At 39.0% G+C, this 19,231-nt stretch overlaps 1 protein-coding gene across 10 annotated transcripts in view; it reads left to right on the top strand.

The window, feature by feature from the left end:
- Positions 1-19,231, top strand: part of DTNA (dystrobrevin, alpha) — a 401,960-nt gene that overhangs the window by 257,480 nt on the left and 125,249 nt on the right. For all 10 annotated transcript variants that reach the window (XM_011943697.1, XM_011943695.1, XM_011943698.1 and 7 more), the window contains one exon: positions 10,175-10,255. In XM_011943697.1, coding sequence (XP_011799087.1) covers positions 10,175-10,255 — 81 coding nt within the window. The remainder of the gene's footprint in view (positions 1-10,174; positions 10,256-19,231) is intronic.

The raw sequence follows: 19,231 nt of genomic DNA, 5'->3' as shown, positions 1-19,231 counted from the left end.
TCCCCCTGCACTATCACAGCAGCTGGCATATTGTAGGCACTAGATAAAATTTGTGAAATGAATTATTGACTTTCTTCCCTGCGAAGTGATATCATATGTTTATGTGGAAAGGAGAAGTTAGGCACAATTACTGGACCAAACTATAAACTGTCATTCAGACTTCATGTTCTACATTAGGAGAATCTATTCTGCAAACTGGTTTTTTAAAAAATACTAAGGAAAATAAAAGATAAAGGGAGCTTAGAGGTGACCTGCTACACAAGGGAACCCAAACTAAGTTACTGACTCCAGTGAAGAATCTATTCAATAAAGGCTGTTGGTTTATGTAAGTGCACAGTTGCTGTATAAGTAATTGGTTGGTAGCATCTCTCTTGTAGACCATTTTTCTTTTTCATAAAGAAAAAGAACTTGACATTAGGGGGAAAACCATACATCTCAAGTTGAATGTTATAAAGGAAAAAGCATGGTTCTCTTCATGTCTTTTTATCTCTTCTTCCTGCATACGGAATGAGGATGAGCAGGAGTGAGTGGTAAGCCTTTTTCCCTAAGAAGGCAGTAGACAAAATTAGGTTCCTACTAAAGATTGAAAGGGATTGGCAAGAATGAGAGTCAGAACAGAAAAAGTTAAGTCCCAGATAATAAGATTCATATTTTCCTTTATCATTCCCCAATAATCTGGTGGTACCAAGATAGCATTAGAACTAACAAAGAGGAAAGAAAATTAAAATTGATGTGGGGAATCTCAATCGTGTTCCTTGCTTTTTCCACTTTTAGAAATGTGCTTAGAGTGTTTGGGAGAGTTTCAGCCAGGCCTTCCAATTTCTTAGACCCCATGTGTAGTACTGTGTCTTCACCTGGAATTGTGGCCTTTGTGCAGTTACAAATCCAACAGAGCAAGGAGCCTAGTGAGTACCTGTCCATCTAAACAAAATCCAAAGCAGCACAGGTATCCTCCAACAGCACATTCTTGTATTAAAAAGGCAAGAGTACATCATGGGACAATATCTTCTCAGAGACAGTAGAAAAAAATATTTACCCTAAAAAGGCAGTAAAATCTCGGGGGAAATCTTTAAACTTACCATTATAACACTAAAGACTGTATCAGACAGCACACTGTAAGAACTATAAAAGTATGCTTGTTTAACGATTTTGTAAATCCTTCTTTGAGTTTACATATCCCAATGCTTCCTGAACCTGATATAGTGCCTGGCTCAGACAAATACATACGTTACAAATGTTTATTGAATTAAAATTGCCCAACTCAAAGAAAGCTTGATATGGTTTTTAGAGACATAGAAATAAGACAACTCTAAATTTTTCTTCAAGTGTCAGAGACTTAGGAAAATCGTGCATTCAGTTCCCAAATTATAACTTTATCTTTTCATAGAAACATTACAGTGATGTCTTGCAGCTTTATTAGTTCTATGAGTTCTTGTGATTAATGGTCAGAATAGATAAACAAGCCAAACAAATATGTATCTTTCCTCCCTGGGTGTTCCAAATCAAATGTTGGCAAAAACAGCTAAACACGTCTGACCTTAATAATTCATTAGTTTGAGCAACATGTTTATATCAGCACTAAGTATGACACATCTACAATAAGTAGGATTCTGCTGGATAAAACAATTGGCTGGTTTCAAAGGGAGCAATTGATTTTGACATGTAGACTGTCATACAAAAGAGAAAGGTAATATCATTGAGAATGTGTTAAATGTTTGAAAAATATATGGGTATTCCAGCTGTATCAGCAGCACACCAAAGAAAGGAAAGGAAACCCTTATCAGAGAAGACTGACATCAAGATTCGAAAAGTAACTTCTAGGAACCTGTGCTTTCTAGACGGGGAGCAAAAAGGACTAGACTTGTGAATCTTCTCATCTAAGTATTATATAGAAATATTTAAAGAAAAAACAACGAAAGAAAGTGCCAATGAGATTCTTTGCTTTAGAAATTGCAAATGTGAAAGAAAAGTTGTCATGGACAGAGTTAAACAGGCAGGGAAGACTTTTATCCAAGACTGTTGCAACAGGGAAGAAAGACTGAACTCAACTTCCCTGGAACAAAAGGCAGGAAGGACTTTTAAGCACTGGGGAAAAATACTGGAGGACTTCAGGGAGGAGATTGGTCAATGTGATTAGGCCATCTGTTTGCTAATTGTCACATTTAACAGTTAGGCTTCTACTCTCCCCATAAGACTTGGAGATAGAGGTGATACCTCCTTCAATGATTATATTTCAAAGGGCTGGCACCCACATTCTTGAGAAAGACATTCCTGGGTTGTAAACTTGGCAAGATATTTACATCTCAAAGGGACAGAGAAAGAATTTACAATGAAAAGTTTTCTAAAGTAAATGCTGTAAGAAAACAGAGGTCAGAAGCCTAGAGGAAGGAAGAAGTCTATCTAAAGTCAGGCAAGTTGAGGAGGTCTTGGTCTTAGCCAAGGTAAAGAACAGCAATTGATAACAAAAATTGATAAGAAAGTTTGGCAAATTCAGGTGATTGCAGCACATATGTGTTAAACATTCAGTCTTAGCTCATTACTATAAGCAGAAGCAGGAAGAAACAGCAAAGAAAGGAAATTAAGAGAAGCATAGACTAAAAAACAAACAGAAATAATAGCTTTATATAAAAAATTGGGTGATCACCTACTTTGATTTAAGAAATTCTGTAAAAGTTCTCCCTTAACCAAATATTGTCTTCACAATAATGCCCTAATTATCAGTTTGCTTACTACCTTGGATTACAGCTGAAAAAAATAAAAACCCTCTAGTTAAATATAAACGTCATCAGCTGGGTGCGGTGGCTCACTCCCGTAATCCCAGCACTTTGGGAGGCCAAGGCAGGTGGATCACGAGGTCAGGAGATCGAGACCATCCTGGCTAACATGGTGAAACCCCATCTCTCTACTGAAAATACAAAAAAAAATTAGCCGGGCGTGGTGGCCGGCACCTGTAGTCCCAGCTACCTGGGAGGCTGAGGCAGGAGAATGGCGGGAACCCGGGAGGCGGAGCTTGCAGTGAGCCGAGATCGCGCCACTGCACTCCAGCCTGGGTAACAGAGCAAGACTCTGTCTCAGAAAAAAAATATAGATATATAAACGTCATCCTCACTTTGGCTTTTTCAGCCATCACATAAGTTTAGCAACTCAAGTAAGTTTATCAGACTGACTTTTAACAGAATAAATTGTTTGTTCTTGGAATTAAACTCTCCTTTTCTGTTTTTCTACTCTCAGAGCACATTTACTTAGCCTTTTATGGTAGTTGTGAACATGTCCATACCACTCACTGCTGTGAACTCCTTTTTAGGGACAGACCTAGGACATGTACCTTCAAATCATTCACCTTAGATGCTGAATCAATGCTTGTTTAAAAGCCGATGGGGCACAGGATGGGTAGGTTTTAATGGAAGGGACGTGATTAGAAAACACTCTTTGGGAACATGGAAGTCTGCCTAACAAGGTAAGGAAGGTCTTGGGGAGAAATGAGAGTGATGCCACTGGCCTCTCAGTAGAGGCGGGACCTGAAATCAAAGGGAGGCAAACGAAACTACTCAACAAATACTGTTTTTGGCTTTTGTTTTTGTGTATGTTTTGAGACACAGTTTCACTCTGTCGCCCAGGCTGGAGTGCAGTGACGTGATCTCGGCTCACTGCAACCTCCACCTCCCGGGTTCAAGCAATTCTTGTGCCTTAGCCTCCCGAGTAGCTGGGACTACAGGTGCACCACTATGCCCGGCTACTTTTAGTATTTTTAGGAGAGACGCCCTGGATTTCACCATGCTTGGTCAGGCTGGTCTCAAACTTCTGACCTTAAGTGATCCACCCACCTCGGCCTCCCAAAGTGCTGGAATTACCGCGTGAGCCACTGTGCCCGGCCTAAGTACTGTTGAATTATTTGAAAGCAGGCCGTCCTTGAGAGTGTTGGCTGGAGTCAGCACATGCACGACTGGAAAGGAACCTAGGGCATGATTTTGAAATGCACACTATGAATTTAAGAACACCAATCTCAAAAATTCAGAAAAATGACATGAATGACTCCGCCACCCTAGGTTATCATGGGTATGGTGACTGTTTTCACCTGCTTCTTCGTTTCTCATGCTCCTCAGTCTCTTTAAGATATTAACACCATGGATCACCACCTCAGAAATTCTATGTCACCACCCTAACCTAGTCTCCTGCTTTTTCTGTCTCCTCTACTTCTTTCTGTCTCTTAGTACCCTCTAGACACTAAAGTCAGAGAATTTAAAGTTTTCTTCTTGACCAGTTTTCTCCATATACAATTTGTCTCTCTCTCAAGTCTTTACCTTTATTGCTATGACTCTTGAGTGTTCAGAGTCCCCCAAAACAACCTCCCATTTCTCATGAGCCAGTTTATCCAAAATAGTCAGCACATAAACTAAACTTCCCTTCCAGCCTTGCCTACTTCTTATCAAGTCTTCTGCTAATGAAGCAGCTTGAGGAGGGCTCATTGTCACTCCACTAATAGTGCCCATCACAAAAATACCTATCATCCCTGCCAAGACAGCTGCCTTCTAGTGTTCCCAAAGCCACGCGGTCTTTTAACAACTGCCAAGCAGCTGGGCACAGTTCAGAAGTGAGGAGGACACTCCGATTCCCAAGTTTGTGCCTCATTTTGTCACTAGAAATATAGAATAGCCCTACTTGTGCAGAGTCTCCTGTTGGTAAAATATTTCAGTCTTGGCCCAGTCGAGCACACTACTACATTTTGTGTGCTTATTGATAATTTCTGGAATATACTAAAGCACTAATCCTTATATCCAACTGTCCTATGGATATCTCCACTTGGACATCTTACCAACAACTCAAACTCTTTAGCCCAAAACTGTCTTCACCCATCAACAAACCTATTCCTTCCTGTTTGTACCTTACTTAGCTCAGTGAGGGAGACTCTATCCCATTCAGCTACCTAAGGTAGCAATTGTTTTTCACCCCCAAACTCCTTAACCTTCCTTTCAGTATCTCTCTCTCTGTCTCTCTCTCTCTCTCTGTCTCTCTCTCTCTCCCTTCCTCCTTCATACACACACACACACACACACACACACACACAGCCAGTGATAAAGTGTGGCAGAGTTCAGGCATCAGGTTCATCATAGGCTTCATTTTTATTCTGTAAATATATGCTTAGCAAAACTTTTAAATGAATGAGATATTTAAGAATCAAATGGCTATATATTAATAGAAGGTTTTATAACAAGCTTTCAAAATATAGAAGGCAAAACATACAAAAACTGTGTGAAAATGTTCAGAGTGCAAAAGCTAAAACCAAAAATTGGGTAAGACTGGTTGGTTGATTTGTTGGTTGGTTGATTGGTTGAATGAACGAATGAATGGGTAGGGAAAACGTGGAAGGAAAGAAGGGAGCGAGAGGGAGGGAGAGAGGGAAGCAGGGATAGAGGGAGAAGGGAAGAAAGAGAATCTTTTTAAAAAGGGTTAAAGAAAGGAAAAAAATCACCCAATTTTTTATATAAGCTGCTGATAACAGTGCAAACAATCAGAGTTTAACTGTGTCTTTGTTGTCATATTTATTACTTCCTTCCAACTATGACATGGGTACAAGAGGCTTGAGGAGATGGTGCAAGAGCACTAAGTTGCCTTAAATAAATTTGTTTTAGTTTTTCTTACTATGAAAAGTTTCAAATATATGTAGAAGTAGAGAAAATAGTATTTATCTCAACCCTTAATTATGTATGTCATCCCCCACTGTATTAGTATGAAGCAAAACTAAGAAATCACTTAAATGAGTGGAATCTCCAGATTTAAAGAATTGTATCCCAGTGATACAATTCAGAAAACAACCACTATCCATTATTTTGAAAAATAATGAAGAGAACATTGAAAAAAATGTGATGGGAAAATTCTGTGCTTTTTTATTAAAAAGAAAAAGTATAGATTCTTTGGCATTTAGGGTATGAACTGGTTATAAGTTTCGTAATGAAATGGATGTTTCTCTAGATCTTGGCCAAAATACAGTGGTAATTCTAGACATGTCAACATGCTAAAAGCAAAGATTGCTCTGCTGATTTTATTTCTTTACTCATTTATTTAAATTCCAACTTTTTAATAAATAAATTAAGTCAGCTAATAACACTTTTTAATGAGATTACCAGACTGCTAGATCAGGAAAATACCATCTGATAAAAATTAACGTTAATTTCAGCAAAATATTGACAAAAACCCTTAGACTGTGCATGTGTTGGGGAATTGTGGACTGGGTCACAATACAGTTAGGTAGATTTATAGGGAATGTCATGACCATGTCTAAAGCCACAACTAATGGGTCTATCAACTTGGAGGAAGGCTTCTAGTAGTATCCTGGAAGGCTCTGTTTGTGGCCCCGTTCTGGTCCTTGGTTTTAATCGGTAACTCGAATGAAGACACAGAAGTCACACAACTAATCGCAAGTAGGTTTGGGGGTTTATAAACTTTCAAGAAAAGACCACACATGTAAAACTGGGTTAAGTTCATGGTTTGTTGGGGCAGAGAAAAAAAAATTTATTTTGACAAGGCAGATAAACAGAGTAAGAGGCTATGTATCATATCTCAGCCCAGCTTCTTCTGGTCCCTTTCTGGGTGGATCCTGCAGTTAACACATACATTGATTGTGTATGGCTGTGTGCTGCTATATCTGACACACTAAATTTTATTGTTCACCACATCCCTTTTAATATTCAGGGGTTATATCATCAACCAGGAAGAATTGATACAACATTTATAGACCTACAGACCTCTTCCTGATTCTTGAACAAAACACAGGGTCAGTTAAGTCCACATGGTGATAGGACAGTAGAGAGCAGTCAGTGCACTTCAGGCCCAAAGCAGCATCTCCACATCCTTCTTTACTGCATCCTGGAGAAGTGCACCTTTGCCATATTTCCCCCAGGACTTCCATCAGAGGAAGTGCAGAGGTGCTAGGGTTACTGTGCTCAGAGGGTAAGGTCTTACGGAAACTGAGAAACTTAACTATGTACCACATCACAAACCTCTTTTCATCTGGAGCTTAAATCATTATGCTTGAAGAACTTACACAAATAATCTATGCCCCTAATGTTTTCTTTTAAGTGATTATTTACAGATACTGAGACTCTCCTGATTGCCGAGCCAAACTTAGCACCAATAAAAGTACATCCTCATCTGGAGCAAAGGCAGATTTAGCATTCAGGTATTTCTGTTAGTCTCTCTGTCTCTGGTTATCAGGCACCCTAGAGAGCTCATTCCCCACATGAGTCTCTCAGATTTACAGAGGGCATGAAACTAGGAAAGATTTTTGAAGTTCCAGTGACAACTGAAGAATTTTAAAAGATTCAGAAAAGTTCAAAGTATGAGCTAAATTTTAAAAGTAACTAACCAGATACATACGAAGTCCTACCCTTAGCTCCAAAATAGGCATTTAAATAGCAAATAGAAAAGATTTGACTTATATAGAAGTGCATATGATTTTTCAAAGTAGTTTTTTAATTAACTTCAAACTTAATAAAAGTAGCATAATGAGCCATCTATTTTTTCAAAAAGATCACATTAGTTAGGAGTCCTTATCAAAGGTAGTAATAATTGCTTTCTGTATATTCTATACAGGTAAAGCAATCGCTATTGGGATTAATTTCGGACACCCAATTTTACAGAGATTTTAGCCAGTCACAGAACAGGGTGACTAGAATGTTTAGGGGTCTCAAACCATGCTTGATTATAATGAAAATCTTAATAACAACTGCCATGAATTGAAGCCCTACTGGGTGCCAGACAGATAAACACTATACCTGAAATGGCCGTGGAGTTGAACATCTTTTACCCTAAAAAAAGCCAAGGAGAAGCTACCTGCCCAGCTAAATTTTAAAGTCCATGATGACAAGAACTTTTGCACATAATTTTCAGATGGTAATGAAGACACTAATAATGATAATGTAGCTGCTTTGCAATATTTGAGAAATGAATTCTCAAGTGGGAGGGGGAAAGAGTATGTGACTCCAGGGGAAACCAGATCAAATAGGTTGAAGTTACAAGAGGCAAATCAAAGCCCAAACATAAAAAAGACACTTCTATCACATATTTTTGTTCAGAAATGGCCCATTTACTGTTAAGTGGTCATTATGTTCCCAGTGCAGAAGTCAAGACTTTGTATCTGTCTATTACCAGCTAGTAAAGTTGATATTTTTATCTGGTTTTATCCATGAGGAAATTGAGATGCCATGGAAAAACTTGGTGAAACTCACACAACTGGGAAGTGACAAAATTAAAGTTTACTTAATTTAAAGTTAATTTATTTTCATAAGTAATAATCTTCTGTATCATTGGAAATAATCCTACATGGCCATTGGCTAAATGTTCATCTCTTGAGAACATTTCTTTTTTTTTTTTTTTTTTGAGACGGAGTCTCACTCTGAAGTACAGTGGCGCCATCTCGGCTCACTGCAAGCTCCGCCTCCCGGGTTCACGCCATTCTCCTGCCTCAGCCTCCCGAGTAGCTGGGACTACAGGCGCCCGCCACCTCGCCTGGCTAGTTTTTTGTATTTTTTTAATAGAGACGGAGTTTCACCGTGTTAGCCAGGATGGTCTCGATCTCCTGACCTCGTGATCCACCCGTCTCGGCCTCCCAAAGTGCTGGGATTACAGGCTTGAGCCACCGCGCCCGGCCTCTTGAGAACATTTCTAAGGGAATTCCTGCAGTGGGTGAGGAGAGTTCCCCATCTCTTTAATCCCTCAAGTGCTCAGTGTCGCTAAGCCTGTTTGTCAAATAATAAGCTTTATTAAGAGTGACCATTTAATGATCTTCTTGATAAAACCACAAAGTAATAGCACTATTGGCAATACTTTCAGTGAATCTGAAGATACCGGTTTGAGCTGAGGAAATGCTAAATCCCCTAGTGAGGGACACTTGCTAATTCATCCTGAGTTCCACTGGGAAAGCACTTAATTGGCCTTCTAATATCATTGCTTCCAGGATAGTTCATTTACTTGCTATTCTGTTTTACTCTAAAGGATTCACATAGCACATTTTATTAGTATATGACTGGTAAAGATAAAAGTTCAATACATGCTTTTATATCTGTTATGAACCACAATCATGGGCTTAGAAAAAACAAATATGTAGAAACTGAGAAAAGCAGACATTTATTGAAAGTCTAATGTGTTCTAGACACAGTCTAGAGATTAACTCATTCAAAGGAGGATGGGAGGAATACTAGGAGCTCAGGTCTTGATGTAACAAGCAGCCCATCTGCAGGGTATTGAGACGAGACTGACCAAGCCTACCTAGGAGAGATTCTATGGTAGAAAGTAGTGGGCAATGTCCTTAGGTAGGTAAGCTGGAAAGAACCTGCAGACAAGCTTGGATTCTGCGCGGAGCTTTTAGACCTGATGTTCTGGGCATCAGGAGCCATGCTGGACTCCTAAGTGGAAGAGTAGAATAAAGAAAGTAGTTTAAGAATACAGTGAATATGCTCCAAGTTAGGAAGGAACTGGAAGCCACAATAAAAGAAAAGGTAGAGGTTGTTTTAGACAGGCATCTCTTCCTCTGAGAGTGACAGGAAGGATCACAAGAAAGTTATTAGTAATAAAAATGAGTACTTATGCAGCATTTACTGTGTGCCAGACAGTGTTTAAGTGCTTTAGGTATATTCACTCATTTATCCTTACAACAGTCCTGTGAAATAAGTACTATTATTATCATCATCCCCATCTTCCAAGTGAGAAAATTGAAGCTCTAAAAGCAGTTGGCCTAAGGGCACACAGAGAAGATGCTCAATAGTTAGTACAAGGTCACCTAACAGCCACGTTCTAATGACCAATAGCAATGCCCTTGAAATGCTTATGTGATGGTAGTATGTATATCATCTAGCTGTTTCACTGTAGGTCACAGCTTGAGCAGATTGTTCTCAGAAGTGGTGGACACAACAGGGATGACATTGTGTTTCTTGATCCATGAATATGGTTTACAACCTGATCTCCAATGTTGATTACATGTGTGTGCTCTTTTTCCCTAGAACCTGAGGAACCTGTCCTTGAATAGGACAGACCTGTTCAATTCTTAAAGTTATATTTGTATTCTAATAAAAATAAAATTAGGTGTAAGGATCGTATCGGCAGTTGTTTTATTTGTAAACATTGTAAATTTCTTTCTGCGCACATGGCATACCATATGTGTCCTTTTTCCCCGCACTAGGGGCTCAAGATCTGGATCGCATCCGACTCTCCACCTACAGAACAGCATGCAAGCTTAGGTTTGTTCAGAAGAAATGCAATTGTAAGTATGCCAGTTGATTGGACTAATTATCATCAAGAATCCTAGAGTTTACATTTGGTACTAAGTTTATTAAACTAGATTATCTTACAAATATTGATAATACTCATATATGTTTACACAACAATAAAAGGGGTATTATGCTGTACAAATGGTAGAGATGACTCCTAAGTAGCCTTGAAATCTGAATTATGCTTAAATACTAAAGCATATGAACTGTTTAATTCATACTAAAAGGATGAACCTCTGGATACAAAAACAATATAATTCTGACCTTGGAATGGTTTAAATCTGGATGGATGTTTTTCTTCTTTTCTCTAACCTTGGTATCATAAATGCAGTGCCATCAAAATGGTTTCCAATAACTTTATAAAATATCAAACACTAAATCCCCCTTATATTTGTATTTTCTTTTACAAGGACAGGAAAATATTTTAAAGCTTTTGGAAAACATTTAAGTTTTTTTTCTGAAAGAGCAAAATTAGCCCTTTGTGTCAGAGTTTTAACTACATTTGTGTACATCAGACAAAAATAAGAAAAGAGACAATACTTAAAGAAGCAAAGGAACTCGCTCCAGTTTTTTTTCAAATGTAAAAATGTAAGCAGTAAGCTAGATCACTAGTCACAATGAGCAGTCTTATTCTCTGCTGGGCCAACACCTCCATTGTATTACCATATCCATTTTCTCTTGGAAAAAAATATTGATTCATAGTTCATATGTAAGAACTTATTCTTTTCTTTTTAAAAAAATACTTATAAAAATTAATAATGTCTCATTTTTTAATTAATACTGGATGAATTCTTAAAAATGAAAACTGTAATGTTCTCCTGATACACACACATAATTCTACTATAACTGGCATGGTCATTAGACTCACGGTAAAGGTAGAAACCAGGTGTCTCCCCATGTCTACCCTCTCAGAGTCTCTAGCAGGTGTTTCCTAGGACCCTGGGCAGGCCACCTCAGCCCCAAGCTTCTAGGCTTACAGCTAATCATGACTGTGAAGATGCAAAGTATGCATCTATTCCTCAAGTTCTCATCTATATCTTATTCCCCAGCCCCAAGGGCTAAAAATGGGACTGAAGTTTGGGGAAGGAGAGGTTAGAAGAAAAATGTAAGTTGGCTGACTTATTTTCATTTTCTGTTGCTTATAACAGAATACTTGAAACTTTGCAATTTATAAAGAAAAGGAATTTATTTCTTACAGTTATGGTGGCTCAGAAGTCCAAGGTCAAGGGGCTGCCTCTGGTGAGAGTCTTCTTACTACTGGGACTCTCTGCAGAGTCTCAAGATGGTGCAGGGCACACATAGCAAGGAGGCTGAGCATGCTAACTCAGGTCTCTCTTCCCCTTCTTATAAGGCCACCAGCCTCACTCCTGTGATTACCTATTAATCCATGAGTGGATTAATACATTCATAAGGACAGAGCCCGCATGACCAATCACCTCTTAAAAGCCCCACCTCTCAACACTGCCTCATTGGGGATTAAGTTTCAACACGAGTTTCAGAAGGAACAAACATTCAAACCATAGCATTGGTCACACATCACATATGTGTTTTGACTCCTCACAGGAAGCTAAAGCAATCTAAAATGAGTAGTGAGAAAAGTGTTACAGATGTTGAAAGAATTTCTTGTGTATTTGTAGTCCTAACGAGTCAATAAAGCCATTTCCAGTGCTGGTGTTAGGGGCCAAGGAAAATGTTCTCACAGAAGAAGTTTCCTCTTCCCCCTCAAACACATCACCCAGATTAAAAACAAAAAGAAGAATCTCTGTGTTTTCAGCAATTAAAAGGGATGTGATTGTCCCACGTTCTTATCACGTGTTACCACTACAATGACTTCAAAATTGGAGGGGAAGGCAGAGGGTAAGTGGTAGGGGCTCTGTACTCCTTAGAGCTTTGCCAAGCAGAGCTTTCCTTAGGCTCCTTTCAGGAGAGCTAGAGATTTCCAATAAAAGACTACAAAATGGTAAGAAGGAACCCCCAGAAAAAGCAAAAAAGGAAAACAAAGAAAAGAAAGAAAGGAAAAGGAAAGGAAGTGAAAGGAAGGGAAGGGAAGGGCTCAGGGAATCAGGGACTTGGCAACACTGCACTCAACATTAAGGTAGACACACTGTGTTGTCCCCAGTTGTGGTCCACAGGCCTTATCCCATGCCTCCTGCTCTCTGAGAAAGACCCTTTCTCATTCTTGGGCATTTCCTTTTCCTCTTTCTGTACTTTTCTGGTCCACATCCTTATCCTGCATCCAGAATTGTCTTGGAATTTCTTGAAAAACAGTAGGGAAGAAGTGAGGATGCTAATCCATCCCTGGGTGAAGATAGAAGCTTATACCTGTCCAGTGGCCCTTCAGTGTGTCCATTCATTGACCTCTTCATTCAGTAAATGTATAATGAGCTCCTGCTATATGTTTGATATTGTGCTAGGTACCAAGGATAGTGTGATGATGGATGACATGTAATCCCTGCCTTCAAGTTGCTCAAAATCTAACTGAGCATGTGGACTTTTAAACAGATTCATAAAACCATGTAGAAAGATAATGATAGAAATACATACGTGGTATGTGAGAGCTTCAGGGAGTTAGTGCCCTGACTTGTTGGGGATGAGGGTCCATGGTAGGACTTTCCTAGAGAAGGAGATATCAGGAAAGTCTTATTTGTTTTACAATGTACCTTATAAAATTCCTGTATTTCAGGATAAGAAAATATATTACGCTCTACAAAAGTTAGGCAAAGTTAAGGTCCAAGGAAGAAAAACAAGCATATTGTGAATGCTTTGCTAAAGTAAGCTTTTAAAAATTGTTTCTACCCTGATCAGAGGCATGAAATGCAAGTACTATATGTCTTTGCAGAGTTTTCCTTTCTAACAATAAATACAACAGTTGTGATATTCAGAGGTATTTGTAAAATGCTTACATAATTGATCTTGGCTTATCTTAACCAAAGTTGAAACCTTCCTTCTAGAAAGTTAACCAACTGGAAGCAGCGATGTTTACATGACATAACATTAGTCAACATTGAATATATGACCTGATTAGAGGAAAGTAATTTTAGTCTGCAGTAAACCTAACCCACAATAGATTATGATACCTTATAATGGAGTTTTACTCTACAATAAAAGAAATAAGAAACAAAATGTAGGTAGCATATTTGTAAGTGCTTTTTTTTATTGGAAAGTATCTTATTATGTTTGGGCTGCTCTAATAAAAATACCATAAACTGGGTGGCTTATAAACAAGATTTATTTCTCATAATTCTGGAGACTAGAAAATCCAAAATCAAGGCACTGACAGATTTGGTATCTAGGGAAAGGAGCCTTCTGGTTCATAGGTGGTCCCTTCTCACTGTGTCCTCCCATGGTGGAAGAAGCAAGGCAGCCCTGTGGGGCTTTTTTTTTTTTTTTTTTTGACAGAGTTTCGCTCTTGTTGCCCAGGCTAGAGTGCAATGGTACAATCTCAACTCACTGCAACCTCCACCTCCCAGGTTCAAGTGATTCTCCTGCCTCAGCCTCCCGAGTAGCTGGAATTACAGGCATGCACCACCACGCCTGGCTAATTTTGTATTTTTAGTAGAGACAGGGTTTCACCATGTTGGTCAGGCTGGTCTTGAACTCCTGACCTCAGGTGATCTGCCCACCTTGGCCTCCCAAAGTGCTGGGATTACAGGCACGAGCCACCGCGCCTGGCCTGGGGCCTCTTTTATAAGGGCACTAATCCCCATCATGAAAGCTCTGCCCTCAAGTCCCGATCACCTGCTAAAAGGCCCCACCTGGTAATACCATCGCATTAAGGGATTAAGTTTCAACACGAGACTTTGGTGGGGACACAAACATTAAAACGAGCAGAAACTTATTATAGTATTTACTTCATAGAAATCAATGGATCTTCAATGAAAATAGATTGTTTACTTTTAGGTCCATACCTTATTTAAAATTCATTGCATATACTAACAAAACTAAGTATTAAAACTACATAAAGGAGGAAAAAACAAAAACTGGCTCTTGTAAAGCTATCACCTAGAAAAAGATGAATATTGTCTGGATAAAGCACAGACTGTGTAGGTTTTCAGGAGATTTCTTTTTTAATCTATTATCTAAATCCAAATTTCATAAATGTTGGTTAATTCCCTATAGTTCCTTCCCCACAGCCCTTGCCTACTTTGTTTATGATTTTCCATATGGACAACTGGTTCCTATCACTGACATTCATGTTTATTTTCTTCTATTCAATTCCTAATTTATGCCGAGAATAATCAGTTCCCAGGGTTCTAAAAGGACTCTGAACAAGAGGCCACTGTCACCCATGAACTAAATGAGGCCCAGAACCTACTTTTTTATAGAGAATGAACTAATGGATTTTACAGATGAGTATTTGTAATCGATTCGATAATGGAACACTAACTTGTAACCCCAATTTTTAAAAATGTATACTCCCAAGAAGAATTACATTCTTCTCATTGATAGGCCAGTATTTTCTTAATGTACTCAATTATTTGATATTTTACTTCAGCAAAAATGTTGTGTAAATTCTTTTTCTCTCTTGTTATATATGTACTGATATAATATCCCTGATTTTGTCTCTTGGTCCACAAAAAGAATGTTGACCAATCCCTGCTGTAAAAGACACTTGTAAGGCTGTGCGTGGCGGCTCACGCCTGTAATCCCAGCACTTTGGGAGGCTGAGGCGGGTGGATCACGAGATCAGGAGATCGAGACCATCCTGGCTAACACGGTGACACCCCATCTGTACTAAAAATACAAAAAATTAGCCAGGCGTGCTGGCGGGTGCCTGTAGTCCCAGCTACTTGGGAGGCTGAGGCAGGAGAATGGCGTGAACCCGGGGAGGTGGAGCCTGCAGTGAGCCGAGATCACACCACTGCACTCCAGCCTGGGCAACAGAGTGAGACTCCGTCTCAAAAAAAAAAAAAAAAAAGACACTTGTAAAAACCCATCTTTTTTTTTAAGTCAAAGGGTTCTCCTTTCCAAATCGCTTCTTCCCCTTACCATTTATCTTTGTACCCTGCCATACCTTCCCCATGATGTAACTGGCACATTCTCTAACAGAATAAAATAATGAGTGTTTCTAAAAAATTAGGGGACACCAAGTTGATTATTTTATATTCTAGAAGGAATAGAGCAGAACAAAGAATACAAATAATATTTTAAATAATCCTTTTTAATCAATAGTCTTCTCTTTAGCTTCCAGATTTTTTGTTAACTTTCCACAAAAATTAATACCCCATAAACTCTTATAAGGATATGTAAAATGGCATCATCTCAGCCTTTATTTTAGACAAATAGATGTTTCTACTAGAACATTATTTCCTTGGTCAGCATTGACGTGGTTAATGATCCAGATACCCTGTAATGTCAGCAGATCTTTTTTTTCAGAAATTACTTTGGAGTCAATGAAAGGCAGCCCTAAATTCATGAACAACAAAGGACAACAAGAGAAATAAATCAGAAATATCTAATCCCTCCTGTTTAATAGTAGGAACAAACTTCAGAAGGCAAGGGAACACTCTATTCTACACCTACAGCTAACATTGCACCATCTTTTAGCCCTATTGGTTACAGCCTGAATTTTCTTTCTGTTAGTCGTATCAACTAAAATTTAATTAAAATTTTGTTTAAAAGGCAAAGAGGAGAAAAGGTCTATAATTGTATCTGGGCTGTCAGAGTTTCTCAGCATACTCTTTTTCTAGAAATTGAAATATTTTAAAGGTATCCTTCATTCAGATATGTTATTAGAACACCTACTTTTTCTATGTTATTATCTCTGAGTTTATTTTCAAATTTCTCGTGAACCAATGAACCAAAAAAATGCAGTTACCTTTTTACCTAAATGTTTCTCTATCACCATAAAAGTAATCCAAGTGAGTCCCATATAACTAGTCGGTCCTGAATCAATATTCTGTGAATGAATGAATATGCTCCACTAGATTCATTTCTCACCAGTTAGGTGAATAGAAGAACACTTGTCTTTTGTGGCAGGAGTAGCCTCGAGCTATGTTTTTAGTAGTAAATAGTAATATCCCACTCATTTTTCTTCCAGTTAGCGTATCAATATATTCCTCTTCCCTGCTTCATGTTTAAATATGTGGATTTGTAGCTGCCACTATGAATTTTCTATTCTTGGGTAACAAATTACCATAAATTTAGCAGCTTAAAGAAGCACACATTTATTATCTTACAGTTTTTGTAGGTCAGAAATCCAATGCAGCATGGCTGGATTTTCGGCTTAGCTTTACACACAACTAAAATCAAAGTACTGGTTGGGTCTGTGGTTCTCATGTTGGGGTCAGGGTTCTCTTCTAAGTGCATTCGTTGTGGGAAAATGTTATTTTCTTGTGGTTGGAGGATTGGGGCCCTGTTTCCTTGCTGGCTGTCAGCTGGAGACTACCTTCAGTTCCTAGAGCCTCCCTTATTCCTTGCCCCATGGCCCTGTCGGCTGCTCAGGGCATGGGAGTTTGTGGCTTCTTCCAGCCCAGCTAGTGTGTCCTCTCTGACTTCCCCATTTATGACTAGCCAGAGAATACTCTTTGCTTTTCAGTGATGCGCGTGTTTGTATCAGGCCCACTCAGATGATCTCCATGTTTTAAGGTCAACTAATTTGGGATCATAATATCATCTGCAAAATCCCTTCACAGCAGCCCCTGGATTCATGTTTGAATAAGTAGGAGAAAGTATGTGACACCACGCACCAGGAATCGACCACACTGCTCAAGAACATAGACTCTTGTGTTTCTCAGATAACGATGTATAAAATCTTGGATGTAAAAATAAAGTTTAATGTCAGAAACACAGGCAAGAGAAATTGAACCAGAGAAAGAACTGTATTTAAAGGAGAAGGATCAGAGGATTCTCCCTAGTCAAGGAGGCCAGCAGGAAAAGCAGGAATATTCACAGTTGGGGAAATAAACTGCAGATGACTAACCTTTGGAGCACAATTATCTTTGTTTGTATTGTTGCAAATGTTTTTACTGCATATTTTCATTCCTGATGTTGAATCATTCTGGACACTTGTTTAGAATAAAGGAAGGTGCATTGTGCTAGACTGCAGTGTTCCCAAAAATTCCCTGTGGGAAAGTTGGTGGTGGCAGTGGAATATAAACAAACCTATTAAAGATGCTTATGTAATAGGACAATGGAAAAACTGCTCCTCTCTGGCACCCCGGACCTATGGCAAAATTATTTCCCCTTAATCAGAGTAAACCTCTGGATGACAAAAGCAATGATTTTAAAGTCCTGATGATTATGATATGGGTTTAATTAAAGCTACTTCTTCCCTTTAATTGTTTTTAAGATCTTAAAAATACAGGGTTTTGTTTCCGTGTTAGTAGACTTTTGTTTTAGAGAATGCTGGAAGCTTTGCTTAAGTTGCTACCACTGCATAACCTGTGAACTAAGCCACACCTGTAGTCTCGTTTCCAGGCATCTGGATGTAACACACAATGACTTCCTTCCCTTTCTTCTGCTTCTGCATTATACATGGAATCTGTGCCAACTAAACACTTTTACTTTCACAACTGAGGAGAAACCATCATGTTAAAATGCTCCTGTCAGTTGGGAAAGAGTGATGCATACAAAGGAACGTGTTTCAAGCTTCCCAACCCTATCTAACAGGTGCCAAGGCAAGATTCAGTGACCTTCCCCTGGTTGTCTGCCAAGCCCTGTTTCTGGGAAACTGCCTGCTTGGCTTGGAGCCAGTCAGCAGAGCAATGAAGGGATACCCAGAAGGGGTTCTCCCAGTATCTCAGGCCTCCAGCACACACTGAAATAAAACAGAGGTCAGTAGGGAGGACAGGGATGGGAGAGCAGCTTCTCCCAAGAAATCACACCTGAGATTCCATCAGAAAGTCACTCCTGATGTCACCTTGGTTCACTCTTCACTGAGGTTTTGTTAACATTCGTTGTTATTAGCAATCACTCATTTATTTATTCACTCCACAAACAGAGACTGAGCATTTGCTGCATGCCAAGCATCATTCTAGATTATGGGGGGAACAGTGTGAATACAAAGTGGATCATTGGGAAATTCATCCCTATTTGCATATTCTCTTACCAAAACTTTTTGTAAATGCATGTTTGTCTTAGTGTACTTCTTGGGCAATAAAAATTTCTTTTTCAGTATATTGTTCTCACTTGTTGAAGAGTAAAGAAAAAGAAAGATAGAAATTGGTAATAGAAAAGTGGAAGATTTATTCAGAGAATCCTTTTAAAAGAGAGGTTGCTCCCACAGGGTACCAAGACTCATCAAGTTTCTCAAGCCATAAATCTGGGCATCATCTTTGACCTCTTATCTCAACCCAAACTGAATCAGTTATAAAAATCTCATCAGTTATACTTTCACATATCTCTCAAATCTATCCACATCTTTCTGTGCTGACTACAAATGCCTGGTCCAAAACATCTTTACCTGAATTACAATCTCAAATGGCTCCTAAAATTTCCTATCCCCTGAGCAATCTCATGAGTAATCCCCAGAACTGGGAATTTAGTGGAATTTACTCCTGTGATTAGATTATGTTACATTGCACAGTTGCAACAAACCTTAAAATAGGGAGATCACCTGGGTGGGCCTGAACTAAACACATGAGCCCTTTAAAAGCAGAGAGTTTTCTCTGGCAGCCGCAGAAGAGAAAATCAGACGTTTGAAGGGACAGATGAATTTGTCATGCCGTTGCTGGCTTGAAGATGGAAAGTGCCACATGCTGAATCACTAGATGCTGGGAGACGCCTGGCTCACAGCCAGCAAGGAACAGGGACCTCAGTCCTATGATCAAAAGGAACTGAATTGTGCTAACAAATGTCTTGAAAGTATTTTTTTCCTTAGAGTTTCTCAAAGAAAACTCAGTTCAGCCAACATCTTGATTTAATCTTGCGATACCCTGAGCAGGGAACCAGGCATGCTGTACTTAACTTCTTAACTACAGAACTGTGAGTTAATAAGATTCTTGTTTTAAGATTACGACTTTGTGGTT

The sequence above is a fragment of the Colobus angolensis genome, unplaced genomic scaffold (assembly GCF_000951035.1).
Source record: "Colobus angolensis palliatus isolate OR3802 unplaced genomic scaffold, Cang.pa_1.0 Scaffold220, whole genome shotgun sequence".
NCBI lineage: Eukaryota > Metazoa > Chordata > Mammalia > Primates > Cercopithecidae > Colobus > Colobus angolensis.
The sequence above is the reverse complement of the archived record's forward strand: the minus strand, read 5'-3'. Positions and strand labels throughout refer to the sequence as shown.